The sequence below is a fragment of the Rhea americana genome, unplaced genomic scaffold, assembly GCF_003343005.1.
Source record: "Rhea americana isolate MKP2758 unplaced genomic scaffold, rheAme1 scaffold_257, whole genome shotgun sequence".
NCBI classification, from domain to species: Eukaryota; Metazoa; Chordata; class Aves; order Rheiformes; family Rheidae; genus Rhea; species Rhea americana.
In genome coordinates this window covers 783,860-803,085 of record NW_028186376.1, presented here as the reverse complement: position 1 = coordinate 803,085, position 19,226 = coordinate 783,860, and the positions used below count along the sequence as shown (strand labels likewise).

Genomic DNA, 19,226 nt, shown 5'->3' with positions numbered 1-19,226 from the left:
TCATATGTCATGGCAAATTCACTGATGCTTGCAAGACTTCCACACAAATCTGAGTTCAGTGTGGGGTGTTTATTTTTGAAACCAAGTCCGTAGCTATGAAGAGTTCTCTATTTTCACTGAAGTTTACTTTGAGATTTTGAGCTCCTTTGCAATCAAAACTCTGATATGTGTGGAAGTCCAAGGAGAAAAACAGAAGAAAATGTACCATCCTCTAGAGAGAGAAAGTTCTGAGATTTATTCATCCCTGGTAAAAATGAGCTCAGGAGTCACAAAGATGAAGCGAAAAGAAAAAGATCAGAGTAAAGATTGAGATGACTTCTGAAGTTTCTCATTTCCCTGTAAGGCAAGAACAAAAAGGCTCATGATGGAACTGAAAGATGATACATTTAAATGAGAAAAAGTAAATATTTTTGTACAAAAGATGTACTCATTTTGTGGAACTGATGGCTGAGGGCACTAGCAAGAGCTCAGCCGGCTACAAAGATAATTAGTAAAATAAGAAACAGATGTAAATGGATGCAGTTTATGATATGAACTGATACAGACAGCTGGAAATAATATCTGACAGTGGTAAACTGCCCTTGTTCAAGGAGTTTATRTATCAGCTTTCTAAAGTTTTCCAGTGCTGAATAAATCAGTCCAGAAATATGACGCACAATGATTATGAAGACCGTAAATTATCAAGTGTTAATACATTTCAGGGTGGAAAGTGGTTTGTGTGCAAGGTCCTAGCCTTCTATTTCACCCACTGGATTTATGCACCAGTGTAGCCTTACCTTTTATTGGGACACACAGTTTGGTGAGTCAAAAGGTACAAATGCAAGGTGGCTCACTTACTTACCCCAAATAAAAATGTCAATCAGTTCTCATGCCACAAAGCATCAAAACGGGGGAAATCTCATACTACCTACTGGTATGCACCCAGTTAGGCTTGTCTATTTAATTTTGTATTAACCTTAAACTATCTAGGGTGATAGGGTGACAGCTTTATCAGCCCAGAAGCCTGATCAGCTGGCCAATATTTTTGTTCTGCTGGCCAAAATCCTTTGCAATTTGCTGTCCACTGTCCTAGGGAAGGTACTGCACAGGGCCAGAGGAGGTGCCATTAAGCTCATCCTGTCCTTTCCAGGGCAAGCGAATAGTCAGTGAGAAACGTGCTGAGTGCTTCACTGGCCCAGGCAGGATGCCAGAGCTGAGTGAAGAAGAGACAAATCATTTGGTGGCTTTCCACCGGGGGAGACGGATGCAGATTGCCATCACCATGGAAAACAAGGAAAAAGTAAGTGCACTGCAAATGGTCAAATTGAAAAGTGTTAGCACCATGTACTAGTTTTGCTGGCATGGGAAGGGCCATGGGACAGATTAGGAGCTAGCACAACAACAGGGCATTGGAAGAGCATATTTATTAATAGTGTGGGTCTTGTCATCTAAAACTCTCTGGCTTCCATCACTCTGAACGATAAAAGGCTACAATGCTCTTTCCATTTGCTGTGATGCGAGCTATAGCTAGCAGCCTCTTAAACATACTGTCCTCCTAAGAAGTATCAGATGCTGTTTTGGAGAGATCGGTGAACTGGCACTGACGTTGTGGGATATGTGGCGTGAACGTCACCGAGGTCTCCTACCACCTTCTCTTTGGGGCCGAACAATCAATTGTGGGCCAGAAGCCCTGTCCTCAAGACTGCACAACTCACAAGTTAACAGAGCAAGGCAAAATCTGCTTCTAAACCCAGCTCCTGCAGTGCCTGGCCATAACCTACTAAATGAGTTGGCTGAACCTTGTTGATCTTTGAAACATATTTTGAATACTTTAGTGCAAATACCTTCCTTTTTATACACACAGAGGCATGTGATATTTTCCTATTTGAGAGTTTGCACAGATAAGTAAGAATGCCTGCAGCAAACAGGCTCAGTAAAGACTTCAGAGGAAAACAACACTTACTAAAGCTGCCAAATGCACCCAGGAATGCTGGAACACCTGTGTGGCACCCTGTCTGGGACAGTAGCCAAGCATTTGCTAGCTGCCCACATTAATCTTCAGCTTCTCCTCCTCGTCAGAGTTTAAATATKCTCTGAAAGCCCATAAGCTCCTTTCTTATGGCTCCTATGCATTTCTTTGAATGCCATAAACCTCATATCAGCCAACCAATCAAGCCAATAGCAAATACCTATCCCCCAGAGGTTCACACAGCACCTGTCACTTGGTTCATTTGAAGCATCACAGGGATGTCTAGATGCAAAGGTGGGAAGGAGAGTGGCCTGACTGCTTATGCTGTAGCTATTCTTGATAGCTCAGCCAGCACTGCCAAATGTAACTGTGATGTGSAGGGCAACCCTCTCCACCACTGCTCTTGCTAGGCTTCTTCAAATACTTAGCTTGGAGGCTGGGACTGTGCAAGGAGACAGCAGCAGGAGGTTTGCCTATATTTTGATCTCAGATCCCAAGCCTTGTTTTAAAAATGTATGTACAGCCCTGGAAAAGGTAATATCTGATATACTTTTAGCATGGAACATGAAATTATAGGCTGAGATTTCACATTTCTATATTAGAAATCTTATGTTTGGCAACTCCATGTTCATATTGCCCTCAAGATGCCTAGACATAGAGTGTATATGGAAGCAGGCCTATAGCCACACTAGCTTAAAGCTATGTCTGCTCACACCTTTTTACATGAACCACTGAAGACTTGATGCTTGGAGCTGTAGATTAGTGAGGAGAGTGTGATGTTCTTAATGCCTGGCAGATTTGATTTTGATGATTCAGCATAGCTTGACATCTTGGGTCTTGTTGCTGCTGCTTTCAGGTCCCACTGAGCTGCCACTCATTTAAGCTCATTTGTTCACGGGTTCATCCTTAATGAATCCAGCTACCTCAGTATGCAGTGCACATCCTTGTTCCTCAAGCCACGGGCTAGAATGTAATCCTGATAATCCCCAGGAATGAAAACGATTCCTTAGATACCGAAGTTCATTTTAAGTTTTTGGGTTTTTTTCCCCCTTAATCCAAATCCAGTCACACTACTGGCCATGGATAGGATTAAAGCTCAGGCATTCTGATGACAACACTGGGCTGTGAGAGAGGCCCAGCAAATGCTGCACGACAGCTTGTGGGTGCTAACATCTACTAGGAGAGGGATTGCACAGTTGCTTGGTGCCATCAGGGCTTTACTGAGCAAGAGAAGAAGCTCTGTCAGGTGCCCAGAAGAGCCACAGAAATTCAATACAAGTCTAATTATTGAACAACTCTACAAAGGAACAGTGCATGCCCTCAGCACTATTTAAGACTGAAAAAAAAGATAAATGCTGCTTGATCAGTTGATCTTCTGGCTGAACTGAGAGCCTGGTTCACCAGGGGTCTTGGAGAAAAGTTGCAGGCAAGATCTATTTGACAGCAGCATCACGCTTCTTGCTGTCACAAAAAACTAGCCCCTGCTTTCTCTTATTGAGCCTTGAAGAAAACCTCTTCCAGCCTTTCAGAAGGTCACAGAGAGCAGAATAAGAGTTTTGCACGGTGCTTTGCAGGCTGCTCTTGGGACCACATGCTCTCCTGGCCTGCACTGGAGACAGGGAGCAAACATAGGGTTTGCCAGTAAGCACCCCCTCACAGGACTGCAAAACGGAAGGGCCCACGGAGCCATGTTAATATGCCCTTTTTATGGGGCATATTTTTTATGGGGCATTTATTGCTGTTATTTGGATTCCTCTTATAATTTAGCAAGAGATATAAATCTGTGTTTCTGAAACTCTAGTTTCCAGTACTCATTACCAGCTAGATATATCTCAGATTCCAGCTCAGCTCAGGAGATTTTCCTTTTCCCAGAGATTTCCCTATGCTTTCCCTATGCTTATCAGGCCCTGTTCCAGCCCTGGATAATGAACATACCTTCTTCACATGATTTTAATTGTGTAACTTCAGCCAGCTACAACAGACAGGACAGCACCAAGATCATCCTGAAAAGTAATGGCCAGCCCAGAAACCAGCATGCAAGCAGCTCCCATGTGATTTAAGGGATGTGGCTGTGAGAAGGCTATATGGAAGAGTTTCACAGCCACCTCTCCAAGCCAGAAGGACAAGGCTAGTTTCTTCCATCAGCACTTCATCAACCTTTCCCCAGCATCAGTGACAGAAGCAGATGAGGCCTAAACTGAGAGGTCGCGTTGGTATGTCACACATCATGCCATCTTGGGCTGGTTGAGTGCAGGGAGATTTGGTCTGGCCCGGCCTGTCATTTCAGCTGTTCCTAAGCTGAGTTAAGCCTCATCAAGTGTTTCCATTTTCTGGTAGTGGTCAGGCTTCAGAAGTAGAAATCCAGCAAGTCTGTCTCACCTACACTGCCTCAGAGCGATGTGTGCCTCCAAAAGGTGCCGGGAGACCAAAATTAGAAATACAAAAATATATAAATTCTTTATTAAACAATTTTGGCCTGTAGATCTCTGAGTGTGCTACGGGGATGTTGAATACACTAGCACATTTTGGAACTAGAGGCCTAGGGCAAGCAAGTGGCTTGCCAGAGAATTCAGAGGAAATGCTGCTTCTTTTTCAAACTTGTTACCAGATAACTCCCTTTATGCTTCTGCATCACGGGAAGCAGTGAAGAGACTATCGCTACTTCGATTTCCCAAAGCATATGATTTCATTGATCCATCTCACATCTCCCTTCAGCCATCTCCTCTGCAGGCTTGCAAGTTGTACTCTAGTCAGTCATATTTGGTGCAGAAGCGACTCTATTTTTGATCATTCTCCTTGCCCTTGCTTGTATCTTTTTCACTTTGCCAGTATCCTTTTAATATAAGAGGACCAGAAATATACCAAGTATTCAGGATGTGCACTCATTATGGACATATTCAGTGATATAATGGTGCTTCTGGCTTGTTCTCTATTGTTTTCCTAACAATTCTGCTTTCTTTTTTTTTTTTTTTTTTTTTTTTTTTTTTTTTTTTTTTTTTAAAGAACTGAACTAATATTTTCAGAGAACCCGCCACAATAACACCATGATTTCATTTCTGAGTGGTAATCATCGTTCAGGCCTCATCACCATATGTACTTAATAAGAAGGGTCATTCTCTCCCATGTGAATTATTTTGTATTATTGATATCAAATTTCATCAATAATTTTATGACACAGGCATTCAATGTCAAGAGATCTTTTGCAGCTCTTTCGTGGCAAATTTTGTTATTTGCCCTGGGTGATTTAGTATCATCAGCAAGCTGTTATCATTCTTGCCTGCTCCTCTTCAAGCCCATTTATGAACATGTTGAGCAGCATATGTTACAGTGGCAGTCCTCTGCTAACCTTCTACTGTGGRAGCTGGCCTTTTCTTTCCACTTTTTGTTTTCTACCCTATAATTAGTTCTTAATCCAGAAGAAAACCTTCACTTTTATTCCTAGATAGATCAGCTGCTGTGAGAGCTTGGTGGAGCATCAGTATTGTTGTCTGAGTAGCCATTTGTTAGGACCTGAGCTGAGACCCTGAATGAGCTCAGCAAAGATTAGCTTTCAACCTCTCCCATCACCCGGATGCAATCCATCCTTTGGATTTTTTACCCCCTGTGATCCAGCTGATTCCCTGCTCACTTTGGATTGTATGTACTGTCTCTCATGCCAGTGGTGCCTAGGAGAGGATCATGTTCATCACCCTGGCTGCTGTCAAATCTACTTCCTTCTCCCTCCACTTCCCCAATTTACTCTATGAAAGCATGTGAAGAGCATCCTTATTATTCCACATTTTCCTCTATTTTTATTCAAGAAAAAAAATCAATAAAAAGAAGAAGAAGAAAAAGAAGAAGAAAAGACTCCCGTTCTTGCTACCTGTGGCGCTTCTGGCTAGCACCACACTGTCAGTCCCAGACTACCACACAGCTGGCAGTCTGCAGCAGTGGGGGAGGCTGCCAAAGAGGAAGTGTAGGACAAAAAAAACCTATTTTTACATTTTTCTTTTACAAAACAGACCCAGCACCTTATATTACCCAGGGGTTTTGAACTCTGCTTTTTCCATGCATTGAAAGATGATTTCTCTTGACGGAGGGAGGCACTGCTCAGCCTTGTTTTGATGTGCAGAAAGGGCTGTAGCTGGTGCTGGGGCTATGGTACCCATCTGGAAGCTGGTGAGACAGATTGCTCTTTTCTGGCCTCTGGCCACTGTGGGATGCTGCTCTCTAATCTCAAGGTTGGGCGCAAAGGCTGTGCATTAGAAGGGAGGTTTACGTTCCCTGCAAGCATTTTGCTGTCCCATCTGGCTCCCTGGATCTTTCCCTAACCTGCTGAATTCCCCCACTTCAGGAGGCAACAGTAACCATGTGGACTATCTAGAGTTAGGTGAGGTGAACTGCTCCTGTAAATCTTCGTTGCCTTATATCCTTTCTTGTTTTAGGGATGTTGGGAATTTGAGTCCCAGGGGTGACAGCCCTATGGCACAGAGATGCCACATCTGGATCCTTTTGTACCATCTCTGCCTCGCTCACCCTAAATCTGCCTGTATCAGGGTTTTCACTGCAAGTAGAACTGGGGATAATGCCCAGTGCTGAGCACCCATTCTCCTAAAAAGCCACTCAATGCTCTGGCAGTATTTCAGGGTCATTAATATATGAGCACTGTGAGCTGGCAGCCCAAGGCTAGTGGAGCACAATGGTTAATTAGCCGGTTGCAAATCATCTTTTAAATGGGCAGTTGATATTGCTTCGGGGCTTTTAAGTTGTCATTTTATTAACAGGGTTTCCCAGAATGACATATCAAAAATGACTGCAATTGAGGGGCATAAAAGCTTCTCCCCTCACCATATGCAGATGACTCAGCCCCCCACACTAGCAGGGGAGAGAAACTGAACCCCTTGTGGCAGGAGAAACACTTTGCTTTTACACTGCTGATGGGAGGGGAGGTAGGCAGAGAGGGTGACTGAAAAGCCTTCATCTCACTTCAGGCATCTCAATTAGTAGGCAGATTTTTCAAAAGACTTGGAGAAAAAGATATCGTCTCCTATACTGAGCAATCTTTAAAAAAATCCTGCCCAATGGGAGAGCTGAGCACTGGAAAAGCAGCTCCAAGCTGTTTGGGAAAGCTCCTGCTGCAGAAGGAGGGCTGATTCTGATACCCACACATGCTCAGAGAGGTGGGTACCAGAAGGTTAATTAAACACATCTGTTGGCCCTTATTTTTAAAATAAGAACACAGTGACATAGCCCTGAGACCTCAAAGCCAGTCAAAACATTTGGCTTGGAGGTGTGTTGGTCCAAACCAATGCTTAACATGGCTGTACATGGGATCAGCACTGTCACCCTTACATGTTAACATGAGTCAGGCATATGAGCATCAGGGGGCTAGACGAGCCCAGAGTCAGTGAGCAGCTGGGATCCAGCAGCTGCATCTTAGTTAATGGCAGGCTCCAGCCCAAGCCCCTTCTGTGGCTGAGAAATTGAGAAAACCTTGCATAAACCTCAGGATAAGCAAATGTACTCATCCCAGTCTCCTTTGGGCYTTTGCTCCCTCCTCCAATCCCTCCCCTGGTGTGCAGGAACATTTAAAGTGTGAGATGATAATGCCATTGTCATATTTCATAATTTTGGGGGTGGAGAGGAGGAAGAAGGAGAAAAACATGTTTTGCCTCCCTGTGGTATGGGTGTGTCGTAACACGCCAACGGCAAATCCAGGGCAGCATGGAGCAAATGTGAAAATCTGCTCTTGAGAGAGCGTGAAAACAAAGCTAACCATGTTTTCTTAACATCATAGCTCAAACCTGCTTCCCTGGTGAAGAGAACCAGATTTCTTTTCTTTTCTTTTTTTTTTCCCCTCCAGTTTTCTATATTTGCAACACATCTCCCAGAATAGAAACAGGCTAAGGAGAAAGGCAGCCTGGCTTTGCCTGCAGGGGTATAAAAGGATGGAGAGTTGCATGGCATCCTGGGGACACGTGGTGCACATTGAAGCGCAGGCTCACAGCTCACAGCTCCCTGCCTTGGTTTACCCAGCAATTTGGAGCCATCARTGCTTGTCCTCTCATCCCACTCAAGGCTTTCCCAAGAGGACAGAGCAACTACAGCTCTTCTGCAGCAGCTGGCTCCTTCATTCTCTTCCTAAAACAGCAAGTTGCTGTTAGAGGTGCTCCAAAAGCTGAACATCCCTCTGGACCTTGCTCCCCAAATAAGCCAAGTTTCTGCTGTTTTAATCCTGCTGTTGCAGTTTGTGGCTGCAGAGYCCAGTTGGATCCCTAGCTGCTGGACTCTTCAAACTGAGCTTTATGAAGGAATTGCCTTTTAACCTGGAGTATTTTCAAGTATATAAGTATTCATAGCAACCTTGTTAAATGAATATGCACTACTGTCTTTCACTATGTCCCAGCCCATTGCAAAACCTGGTGTGGCTCCTCTGAGCGCAGACTCTTTGATTTTTTTCCCACATCTATGGTGAGAAACTTGGGACAATGTAGATAATATCTTTAATATCTTTCCCAGGTTATTTCCCAGCATCTGCTTCCACAAGTGTCCGCCTGTACTGCTCCTACATCGTTAAGACTGGCAAGGGTGTTGAATGCCAAGCACAGCATCCTTGAGCCATATGTGCACAATTCTGCCTCAGATCTAACGCACACGCATGGCTCCAAAAATGCCTGCTTGCTGCTATCAGGAGAGTTTGTCCAGACCACAGCTCGTCCCTGCATGCCTCCAAGGGGAATGCAGAAACAGGCTGCAGGGTGGTCCAGGTACCCTAGGACATGGAGGCTGCTTCTAGGCTGGTATCCCGATTCTCCAACAACCTAAATCAAGGGCTGGCAAATAGCTGGAATAAAAGTCCTGTTTCCAGCTCAGGTTGGACCTCCCAGCACTTACACTTTCTYGAATGGCTGAGCTGGCAGTTTTGCACTGCACGTTTCCTCTTTGTGCTTCTGTTTTGCATAGCTGTTCAAAACAGGGGCTCCATAAGCTCCGCCCCGTGCACACCCTCCTCCATCATTTGCGCAAGGCAGCCCCGAGGCTCCCATGTACGGTTACAAAACAAGGAGCCACCATGCCGCAATGTCACGTGCTATGGCAGCGTCCGAACGGGAGTGGAGGCTGYTCGCTGAGGCAGACATTAAGCGCTGGCCCCTCTGCCCTGAGCTGGGGGCAGGCAGAGGCTCAACAACAGTCTTATTCTGGTGTTGCAATGGGGAGCAACCCTCCCTGTGGCATACACACAATATTATTTAATTGAGGCAGAAAGCCTTTCTTACAAAATCTTGATGGGCTGCAGAACACATTTTGCTAAGACCTGCCACAATCCCAACCCCACCTTGGCCAGGGTTGCATCTGTGGCAGTATTATCAGTCCCACACAGGAGCAGAGAACTGCTTGGGCTATCATACACCTCCTATATAGTATCTGTAGCTCATTAAGACASAGAGAGGCTTATTTTCACCTTCTACCAGGGCAGGGGAGATCAACTGTAGAGCAGATGCTGCTGATGTGGTCGCAGCACAACTAAAGCCAGTGGAAGTGGGGATGGAGCCTAGTGGAAAGGTGTGATGTTTTAGAGGGATAAAAATCCCTTCTGTCTTTACCAGGGGTGGGTTAGCTACATGTTAGGTAGCTCCCAGCTGCTGTACAGCTGAATCATAAACCGGGCCTTTGGCCCAAATCTACAGAGGTGTCTAAAACTCTATCTCCCTTTGAAACCAAGGAGACCATTATACATCAGTTCTCTGCCTCTGGCTTGTGGAGATGGAGAGACCTGTGGGAATGCATCTGTCTTTTTCTGTCTTTACTCCTTACATCCCTTGCTTTCTGGCCTCTTTTTTTTTCCCTATCAGTTTGACTTAGGACATTGGGAACCAATCTCTCCTCTCTTGCTCACTTTCTCTGGGCAGCTCTTGCACCTCCTGACGGACCATGGGGTGGGCACCGACTCCCCAGCCAGGAGTCCTCACTTAATCCTTGAAATAATTCCTGTGGCTATGCCCTTGCAGACGGAGGAGAGAAGAATGGCAGAGAAGAGGAGATCAGAAAGCAACAGGGGTCCAGAAAGTGATCATGGCCGGAAGGTGAGCAGGTCCAATGTCCCTTTTTGGGGCCAGCTAGGGGACGGGCCCACCTCACATTGTGGGAGCACGGGTGTCAGAGGGATGACAGCCAAAACCACCTAAAAGTTCATGGGGGGCTTGGGTGCTTAGCTGTTGTAAGGATCATGTCTAATTGAAGTTTGGCTAATTCCTGCAGTACTGGCTGGTACATGGTCTTCTCCCTGGTTGCTTCACTTATGTTCTCCTCTCTTTCCTCCCATTTCCATCAAGCTATGCAACCATCCCAGCCTCTGCAAAGTAGGGGCAACTTTGTTTATAAGCTAGAGTTTAGAGACAGGAAAGACTTGATTGGTTTAGCATCTTTTTCCCCTCCTTCAGGGCAGGAATTTTCTCTGTGCTACATTACTTCCACCTTGTGTGATGGGGTCTTGGAAGAGGAAACCTGCAGGATATGCCTGCCCATCAGTAGGAGCTGCATCATTGCTAAAGCAATTAGCAGTGCACTCTGTCACGGTCACCAGCATTTGTTCATCTTCTCGTCCAAGGCTTTACTGAGCAATAACATACTCAAAGCAAAGCAGGGCTGAAAAGACAGCCTCGGCACCATATACCTGCCTTTCATCACTTGCTGTGGCTCCCTAAGTCCCTAGCCCAGCTGTGGGGATGTCAAGAAACACGTTCACCCATATAGCAAATAGCACAGCCCTAGCTGTTTTCTCACCCAAAAGTATTTGCTTGTGGCTTGAAAGGCTCAGGCTGTATTAGCTATAACTCCTCACTTCAGCAGAAGCTGGGTAGGATGGAGGTAAATTAAAGCATTGGCCTTTCCACTGACTATTTAAGGCAAACCCTGGAGAACATGCTAGCTCCCCTGAGCCAGCAGAGACTCTTAATTAATGGAGCACAAATTGAATAGCCCCACCCCAGTGTGATTCATTAGGAGGATGCAGACTGGCTCTTAAATATGAATGCAGCTGAGACCCCCAGAGCAGAGCGTGGCAACACAAACAGCCTTGTGGTCTGGCTCACCAGAGCTGCACTGCAAGGGAGATGAGCTTCCCTACCAGACAACAGCTTCCCCCAACTCTGTAGGCACTATAGCTACATCCCCATTTCCCCACAAGAGAGCATAAGCTCCCAGCACAAGCTGCACTGCCTGCATGCAGTCCAGCCTCAGTCTTTATCCTGCTCTTGGCTTCCCTTTGCTAAGGTTTGTGGTGATGGCCCAGGGCTCATCCTTTCCCCRCTAACTCTGAAGGTTGAACCAGGCCAAGGCTTTAGCCAGTCATGGGTTGTTCAGCTCTTGCCTGCTTTCCTCCACATATCAAGACCCATTGCAGCCCAACCAGCAGCCATTGCCTAAGGTGGGGGGTGTATTCAGGATGGCTGGCTGGCTCCAGCAGTGCACTAGGTGGACTGAAGATGTATGCCTGCTGCACTTGGCATCTGCTGCGCTTGGCATCTGTTGCTCCTGCTACCCGAGTGCTGGGCTGGCACCCCAGCTGTGCTGTGGGCTGGCAGTCATGGGGAACATCTCTGAGCCTGCATCTCCACTCACAGACAGCTGGCATACCAGGATTAGCACTTGCCTTCGCTTTGCCCTAGTAGGAGCATCTAGTTTGTCTTCCCTACCTGCTTGCAGACCCCCATCTCTTCCTTCTTGGGGATGCAGTCTCCAACCTTCCAGCTCCTGCTGGCTAACAAATGGAGGAGCAATTACTGCTGTCCTGCCTCTGGCCCCTGCAGGTGGGTCTCCTTGGCAACAGTGTTTTCAGTCTCTCCTTCTCTGCTGCTTTGCACTGGTAATTATCCACTGGTAATTAACACCCAGGGACTCCACTCTGCACTAAGCTATTCACTGTGCTGTGTTACTTGACAACACACCTTGGCCAGCTGGCTCCTGGTTCTACCAGATTCCATTAACCTGATGGCTATATTACCCTCATCTCCCTCTTCAAGCACTCCCTCAACTCTGAGCTGTCTCTTCATTTACCTTTTAAGTTCTCAAACAGCAGTAGCTCTTAACTAGGCTATCAGGACTTGGAGCGATAAACCAAGAAGTTGAAAGCAGTGAAGATGAAGAGCTCCGAGGTTGCTGCTGCAACATGTGCCCTTGATGCTCGCAGTACTGCATGCCCCCAGCATGGGGCTGGCCCCAGCCCTCTGACCACTGGCTCCTATGGATACCTAGTAGTCACAAAAACCTGTCTTCCTCCATGGCTCTGTCAGCATGATGAAGCTCATAGGCATAGACTTAATTTAGGTTTACCAAAGTCTTTGAGTGGGTATTTTCAGCCCAGTGCATCTTCTGTAAGAGTTCAACCTCTCAGAAACTCTGTTGGCAAATGTTGCAAGCACTCCAGGAACTAACTATATGCCCTAAGTAGACCTTGGCAGAGTGCCTTTTCCAGGAAAAACTGAGCTTTGGTTTTAAAACCTTCAGGCAAGTGGGAACACAAGAAATGAAAGCCTGCTGCCTAATTTATTCCTGCAGTTGTAACTRCAAGTACATGTGAGTGAATCAAGCAGGGAAACACATGGCTTTAGTCATTTGCACACAGAATTATAGAGGTATGTTTTTTAAATGCATGTAATCAGGTACTGAATATCTAGAATGAAAAGTTACAGCAGCAGCTGTACAGAACAACAGCTCCCATGGCAGCTGCTCCCCGGATCAGGAGGTTATTTGTTGTCACAGGAACTGAAGAAACATTGCAGTTCAGGTTGCAGAAATAGTGGTAAAGCTTCATCTCAATAAGGCAACAGCAACACATCCAGATGGCAAAATCAAGGATTTTAGGTGGGAGGAATTTTAAGCATTAGAAGTGTAATGCTATCTATGTTAGTCTGGAAGAAGTGGAACAACTATTCACAAATACATTGCCAATAGTTATTGTTATCTTTTTTGAATATCCCTGGAAGGGAACAGTTGCTACTTCTGATTTGGTCATGGACTTAGGATGCAGCTCCAAGCAAGCCATATAGCTTCTTCCTTCCTCAGTTTCTCTCTCTGTAAAATCAAGAAAATGTTGCCAGCCCTAGGACAGCATATTTATGCTATGGGTAAAGTAGAGCCTTCTGTACGCTCATCATTTCAGAGATAGAATCCAACCTTCCTCCAAAGTGTCTTCAAATATTACTGAGCATTTCTGGTGGTGATAGTACAAAGTAAACTGAATGCAGACATTTTCAGACCAGCACTACTGCATTAACAAACAGCTCTTTTGTCCCTACTAGGAGGGTGGGAAGTCAACCCAGAAAAGCCCTGGAGACCTGAGTTTCCACATGACTGGACGGGAGCGCTCAGAGTATATACGCTGGAAGAGGGAGAGAGATCAGATTGACCTGGAGCGACTGGCACGTCACAAGAACGCGAAGGGCGAGTGGCGACGGGCTTGGGATGTGGAGAAGTCAGAGCACATGTAGGTCCTCCACCGCCCCAGGGTGGTTTGTCTGCAACAGGCCATCTGAAGCCAGTGACGGGCTCCTGCGCAGATGTGCACTGCTGATTGAATGCCATGCTGTCATTTGCCTCTCCCTAACCAAATCTTTATCACCATTTGTTTCTCCTCCTGACTATATTTCTCAGTGGGACCAGATATCAGAGCTATCCTTGTCTGTTCTTTCTAACATGAGGTCTCCTATCCTGATAGGAGATATTTTGTGCAGACAAGGACTGCCTGCCTTTGGTCCTACAGGGACTCAGAGGGAGTAAGGAAGGAGAGTGCAAACCAGCACTCAGTCTGTACCTGGAGGTCCTCATCTCCACATGGACAAGTCCCATAGCAGGCACTCTTCTAGAGGGAGGGCTGGACAAACTCATGCAACTACTACACAGCCTTTCTCACAGAGAAGGTTTCTCCTTTTCAGTCCCAGGCAGCACCAATTTACCTAAATCCTCCTGACCTCATAAACTCAGTCCTTTCGGGCACTGCAGTGCTAGGGGATCACTTTAAAGGTCCAACCTTATGATACATGGGAAATGCTGGGGACAGTAATGTGGGAGAGTTCTCAGTGGGGTCTGGCACCTCCATGCTTTAAATGCTGTCCCTTTAGCCATCCTTGCTCATCTGGGTCACACTGGCCAGACAGCTTTAGAAGATGACTTTGTGTCTGCAGCAGGATAGGGTTTTGATAGGGTGTGGAGTTAGCAGACATTACCTAGGTTTGCTGATAAGACTCTCTGGCTAAAAGACTTTGTACAGGGCAGTTGGATGGGAAAATCTTCTAGGTGGGTAAAGGTTTTAAAGGTTCTCCTTTGGGGTAGAATTGCCTCACAGCCTCATTTCTCTTGGTTAGTGCATGTGGTTTCAGCTCCTGCTGATAAACCTGCACAGGTTTGCCAGCGAGCAGGTGCAGAAGAGCCTATGGCTGGAGCCTGCAGCGTCTCGAGGTCTCCTGCCCACGCTTTTGCACACTGGAGGAGAATGCTCAGGTCTGACAATGCCTGTTTTTAACCTGCAGGTTTGAAGAGGACTTTGTTAAGGATGGGGAGCCAGCCTTGGATAATCCCAGCAATAAGAAAGGTTGGCAAGGGACACATAGATTCTGTCCTGATGCTAGTGAATGCTGACGGGGCGAATCCGAGTGCCGCAGCAGCTGTTGTGTCTTGTCAGCTGCAAAACTCTGATTTCCTGGGCAAATGCCTCTGAGCGCAGTGCTGGGGTCTCAGCCCTCTCTGCTTTGCAGAGTGCTCAGGGGATGGGATTTGAGTGTATGGATACTAGTGCTTTTCACCTTCCCAAGGAGAGCAGTGTACAACATAACGTGGAGGCTCAGCCCTGCCTTCTTTCCCAAACACTGGTTTGAGAGGCAATCCTATTCCAGAGTACATCATCTCTGAACCTTGTGGCATGTGCTGGCTTCTTTACTCACATAAGTCCGTTATGACTCCTGTTTCTCAGGAGATGGACTGGCAGAACAAAGCTTTCCCTTTTGTCACCCTATTTGAACGCCAGGCACATCCATTGGCTGCACATCCATTGCTGAACCCCACTCACTTCCGTGCATGCTTTTCTTTGTCCTTTTAGGAGGAAGAAACTCAAGGAAATTCCAGCACAGGTCCTTCCCCTCCGAAGGAAAAGGTGAGTAAACCACAGGACTGCTGCATCACTCTACTAAGTGTCAGAGCCTACCATATACTCTCATGGAGACAGCTCTCTCTAGGCACTCCCACAGCTTAAAGGCAGTTTAGAGTGCCTTTTAAGGACATACTCCTTTTTAAGGACTCCTTTTTTTTTTTTTTTTTTTTTTTTTTTGAGGACATCCTCCTTTTTGAGGAGATCTCACAAACCCTCAAGCTGGTCAAATCAACCTAAACCTGAATTAATTTGCACTTCCAGCCACTTTAGCATATCCATATTCCTTCCTTCTTTCGGTAATGGGTTTGGACTTCTAGAAGGATCTTTTATGGGCAGTGTGGTAACCAAGTATTGTTGAGCTGAAACAGAAACGGCAGTTTTCTGAACGACATGCACAGGAACCGAAGAGATTGGGAGAAACTAGAGGGAGCAAGTGGGGAAAGAGTTGGAAAGCAGAGTGGAGAGTAAGCCCTAGAGAAAGGGATGTCCCATGAACATGGCAGGGCAGGCTGTATCCAAGGAGTAAGATTTACTGTTATAGTTCAAATTCTGAATTAAAAATGCAGAAGAAACACCCTTAAATTTTCCCTTTATATTTACTGCTGTAGAAAACATATATACAGTATTCCTACAGCTTCAGAGGGCTCCCTCTCCAAGGGTACTTTCCAGTGATAAAAAGATGCTGGCCCTTCAGTGGCCCATCAGCCAGCTCTGCCTGCTCCTGCATGGCCTTTCCAACCTGACTTCTAGGTGGAGGACAGCACAGCGTGAATGTGAGCGATCCTGGTCCCAGAGCAGTACCTGCTGTGAGCAGCCGAGCCAGAGGAAAGGACAGACTGACCGGCAGAGCCAGAAGGTAAGGAGGCTGGCAGAAGAGCCACTTACAAGCAATTATGCTGTGCATTTTTGGATCTTGTTCCTTGCCTGACTTTGAAGAGGGGGAGAGAGAGAGAGAGAGATGCTGACCCCCCTTAGATAAGCCTGTGCTGGCTGTGAGCATGGCTGGTAGGACTTTGTTTGGTGGACTTTGTAGTTCCTGCAAGGTACGTTGCTGAGGCACTGACCCATTGCAGAACAATCCGAGGTGTTGGGGTTACACAGGACCAGATCTGGTTTATGCTGCCACATGTCCCAGGAGGCTTTTTGAACACATCTTGTCTGATCTCCAGGCACTGCTGATATGGGGGAGCCAACTCCAAAGATAGTTTGCAGCTGAACCAAGAGTAATTAGGACTGATAATGTGGTAGAGATACCTTTCCTTTATGTCACCTGGGACTCACTAACACTCAAAAAAAAAAAAAAATCCTTCTTAAAGACCCCTAAGCTGGCAGGGAGGAACATGGCCAATCCTGCCAGCTGTGGGTAGCACACAGCAATACAGTAATTTTCACAGAAGCAATTTCAGAATGTCAGCAAAAATAAGTGCATTTTACAGGTTTGCCCACATCCTCCCAGGAGTTCCCTTCCCTTGCTGCTCTCCATAATTAAATTTCAGTGCAGTCTCCAGGTTCCCAGAGCCACGCTATCTAATGGTTTAATAACAGCGATCATCTTCACAGCACTGCCATGCCCTTTAGCAAGCAACAAAAGGATGCAGTGTTGATTAGATACCCCAAGCCTCTTAATTTACCAGGAACACAAATTGTTCCAGTAGCTCTTAATGTTAGCATTTTTCAACCATCCAGGTCAGTTATGGCTGTGCAGTTAAATAGATGCATAAATAGATACACACTTCACATCGCTCAGAATGAATTAAATGGTTGGAGTTAGCTGGTGCTGTTTGCTGTTCCTTGCTGAAATTAAAACAGAGTATGTTAGGCAGGGTCTGTGCACACACGAGGCATCAGTGTCAGGACAGTAGTAGGTCTGATATGCACAGCCTTGCACTATATAAAGCATGGCTGGTTTTTTTAATATTGCTTTTCTTATTAGTAGTTGTACTTTGAGGAAATAAATACACCTGAGCAGCTGTAACTTCCAGCTAGTTACACTGTGGGTTGGGAATGTACTCGTAACACCAAAGTGGGTCAGCTACTGTGTTCCTAAGCCCTGTCAGTTAATCATAGTTTTTTAATTTTATTTTGATTCTGATAAACTGTTGAAGAAGAGTATCAACAGCATGCAAATAATCAAGTTAGCTTTATTTATAGGATATAGTCAGCTTCTTTCCAGTCTTAAGCTCAATCCCCAATAACACACACTTTGAAAAGAATAGGTGATGAGCTGTGCTCCAGCTCGCTCTCCTCCAGCCACCAATTGCAGCACTAGAGAATTACAGCAGTCCCCAGAGGATGTGTGGGATGGAAAGGCCAATAATTTTGCTTTGTGTTGTCCCTTAGAAGGTATCAGCCTGCAGCTTGAATATTACCATTCATGAACATGAAAATGCAGTGACTGCACACAGAATGCTGTTTCCTGAAACATCTCTCTCTCTCTCTCTCTCTCTTTTTGGGGACTTTGATCCATCTGTTCCTTTAAAATAAACATACATCTAATGCCATCCCTTCCATGCTAAGAAGGGGTCACAGGACAGTTTACTGCTGCTGAGCAGATTGTGTCTCACAGCAGGAGGTGTACTCAGTGCTCCCCAAGGGCAGGGAGAAAATGCACAGAACAAGCAAATTGTGGTTTCCCTGCCTGTGTTTGCTGGGAATGTGAGTTATACCCACTGCAGAGATCATTTTATTCATTTTTCTTCCCTTTCTACTCGAGTCTTTTTTTCTTCTGATTGCCTTACTTGAAAATTTTTGGAGGGGGAGAAAATGAGCAGATGGGAAGGGAGGTGTGAAATCCACAGCTCAGCTCAGCTCATGGCTTGTTCAACCAGGATACCATGCTGTTTGCTAGGACCATGCATGAAGGATGGTGCTAGGAACTAGAGTGAGTGCACAGCACTTACACCAGAAATGCCACCAAAGTTTGGGACATTTGCCTGTGCTGTTTTGGTGGTGGTCACACTTTGGCTTTTGAAACAGTTGTGTTTGTCATGAACACAAGGCTTCTTAGGACTGGAAGTGGCTACACTTTGGGGCCTGGGTAGGTCGGAAAGCACAGAAGGGGGTTTCTCCAGGAGCTTCAAGTGGTGTGATACCTGGTTTATTCTGGTTATGTGTACTCTGGTCATGTCTGGTTCATAACCAGACATGACGTTCTGGTTCCTTTCTTCAGCTATTGGCCAGGTCCAGCTTGTCCCACAGCAAGAGCTGGTATGTGCCTCTGGGTCTTTCTGGGAGCATCAGGGCATGGGATCAGTTAGCTAAGGCATCTGGATGTGGCCCATCTCTCACCTGCCTTTCCCTTGCTCCTGAGTAGCAGAATTAGGGTTAGGGTTAGAGCCATTTAGGGTTAGAGTTAGGATTAGGTTTTTTTTCAGAAAATATGATGGTGTTAGAATGATAACATTAAATAGCATTAGAAGTCTCATGCCTTTCCAGTGTTTAAGAAAGTTTAATCCTAATGCAGGCCTTTTCTTCCTGTTCTGTGGACATTTTAGATGTTCCTACCATTTAGATGCTGTACAGTTACTTTAATGTATATTGAGAACATGCTGTACATGAAAGAGCAGTGTTGATTTTGCGCAGCTTCTTGGAATGAACCAAGAGTTCGTTTGCTTCCCTTTTATGGGCAGAGTGGATGAATGGATCATGCTGTGCTCTGCTCTGCTCAGCACAGCACAGCCCGTGGGCCAAATACCTGCACTCAGGTCCTGCCTCAGGCTCTGTCTTTGCCCAGGTGGACACAGGGGAAGACCTGAGAGGCCATGCTCCCCTCTCTCCATCATCTCTCCTCCTCCTCAGTGAAGACTGACTTATGCCCCAAAGCATACTTTTGACAGGCAGGTGCTCACTGGTTTCCAGAAATCCTTGCAGGGTCTTGAGACATTTCTTTCTCCTACACTGCACACAGAGCCATACTCAGAAGGAATGTTTTGGCTAGCTGTCTTAGGGCAGAAATTCAATTAGGACTGGGATTAATGTTTTGTACAGAGTGCCTCTCAGCCTACGACTGGCCAGCTTGGAACACCATATGACAAACATCTCATTGAACTGCCCATCAGCAGTCGTTGGAGTCTCTTTCCACTGCGGTCTCCATTTGCCTCTTCTGCTCCGGAGTTTGGGTCGATCACTGCTCTACACTGATGGCAAGGGACATCA

At 46.0% G+C, this 19,226-nt stretch overlaps 1 protein-coding gene across 4 annotated transcripts in view; it reads left to right on the top strand.

Moving 5' to 3' along the window:
* Window positions 1-19,226, top strand: part of CCDC9B (coiled-coil domain containing 9B) — a 49,618-nt gene that overhangs the window by 14,783 nt on the left and 15,609 nt on the right. For 2 of the 4 annotated variants that reach the window (XM_085307347.1, XM_085307348.1), the window contains 6 exons: window positions 1,130-1,279; window positions 9,937-10,011; window positions 13,228-13,412; window positions 14,455-14,516; window positions 15,021-15,074; window positions 15,822-15,927. In XM_085307347.1, the coding sequence (XP_085163473.1) occupies window positions 1,130-1,279; window positions 9,937-10,011; window positions 13,228-13,412; window positions 14,455-14,516; window positions 15,021-15,074; window positions 15,822-15,927 (632 nt within the window). The remainder of the gene's footprint in view (window positions 1-1,129; window positions 1,280-9,936; window positions 10,012-13,227; window positions 13,413-14,454; window positions 14,517-15,020; window positions 15,075-15,821; window positions 15,928-19,226) is intronic. The other 2 variants (XM_085307350.1, XM_085307349.1) reach the window with 2 other exon arrangements.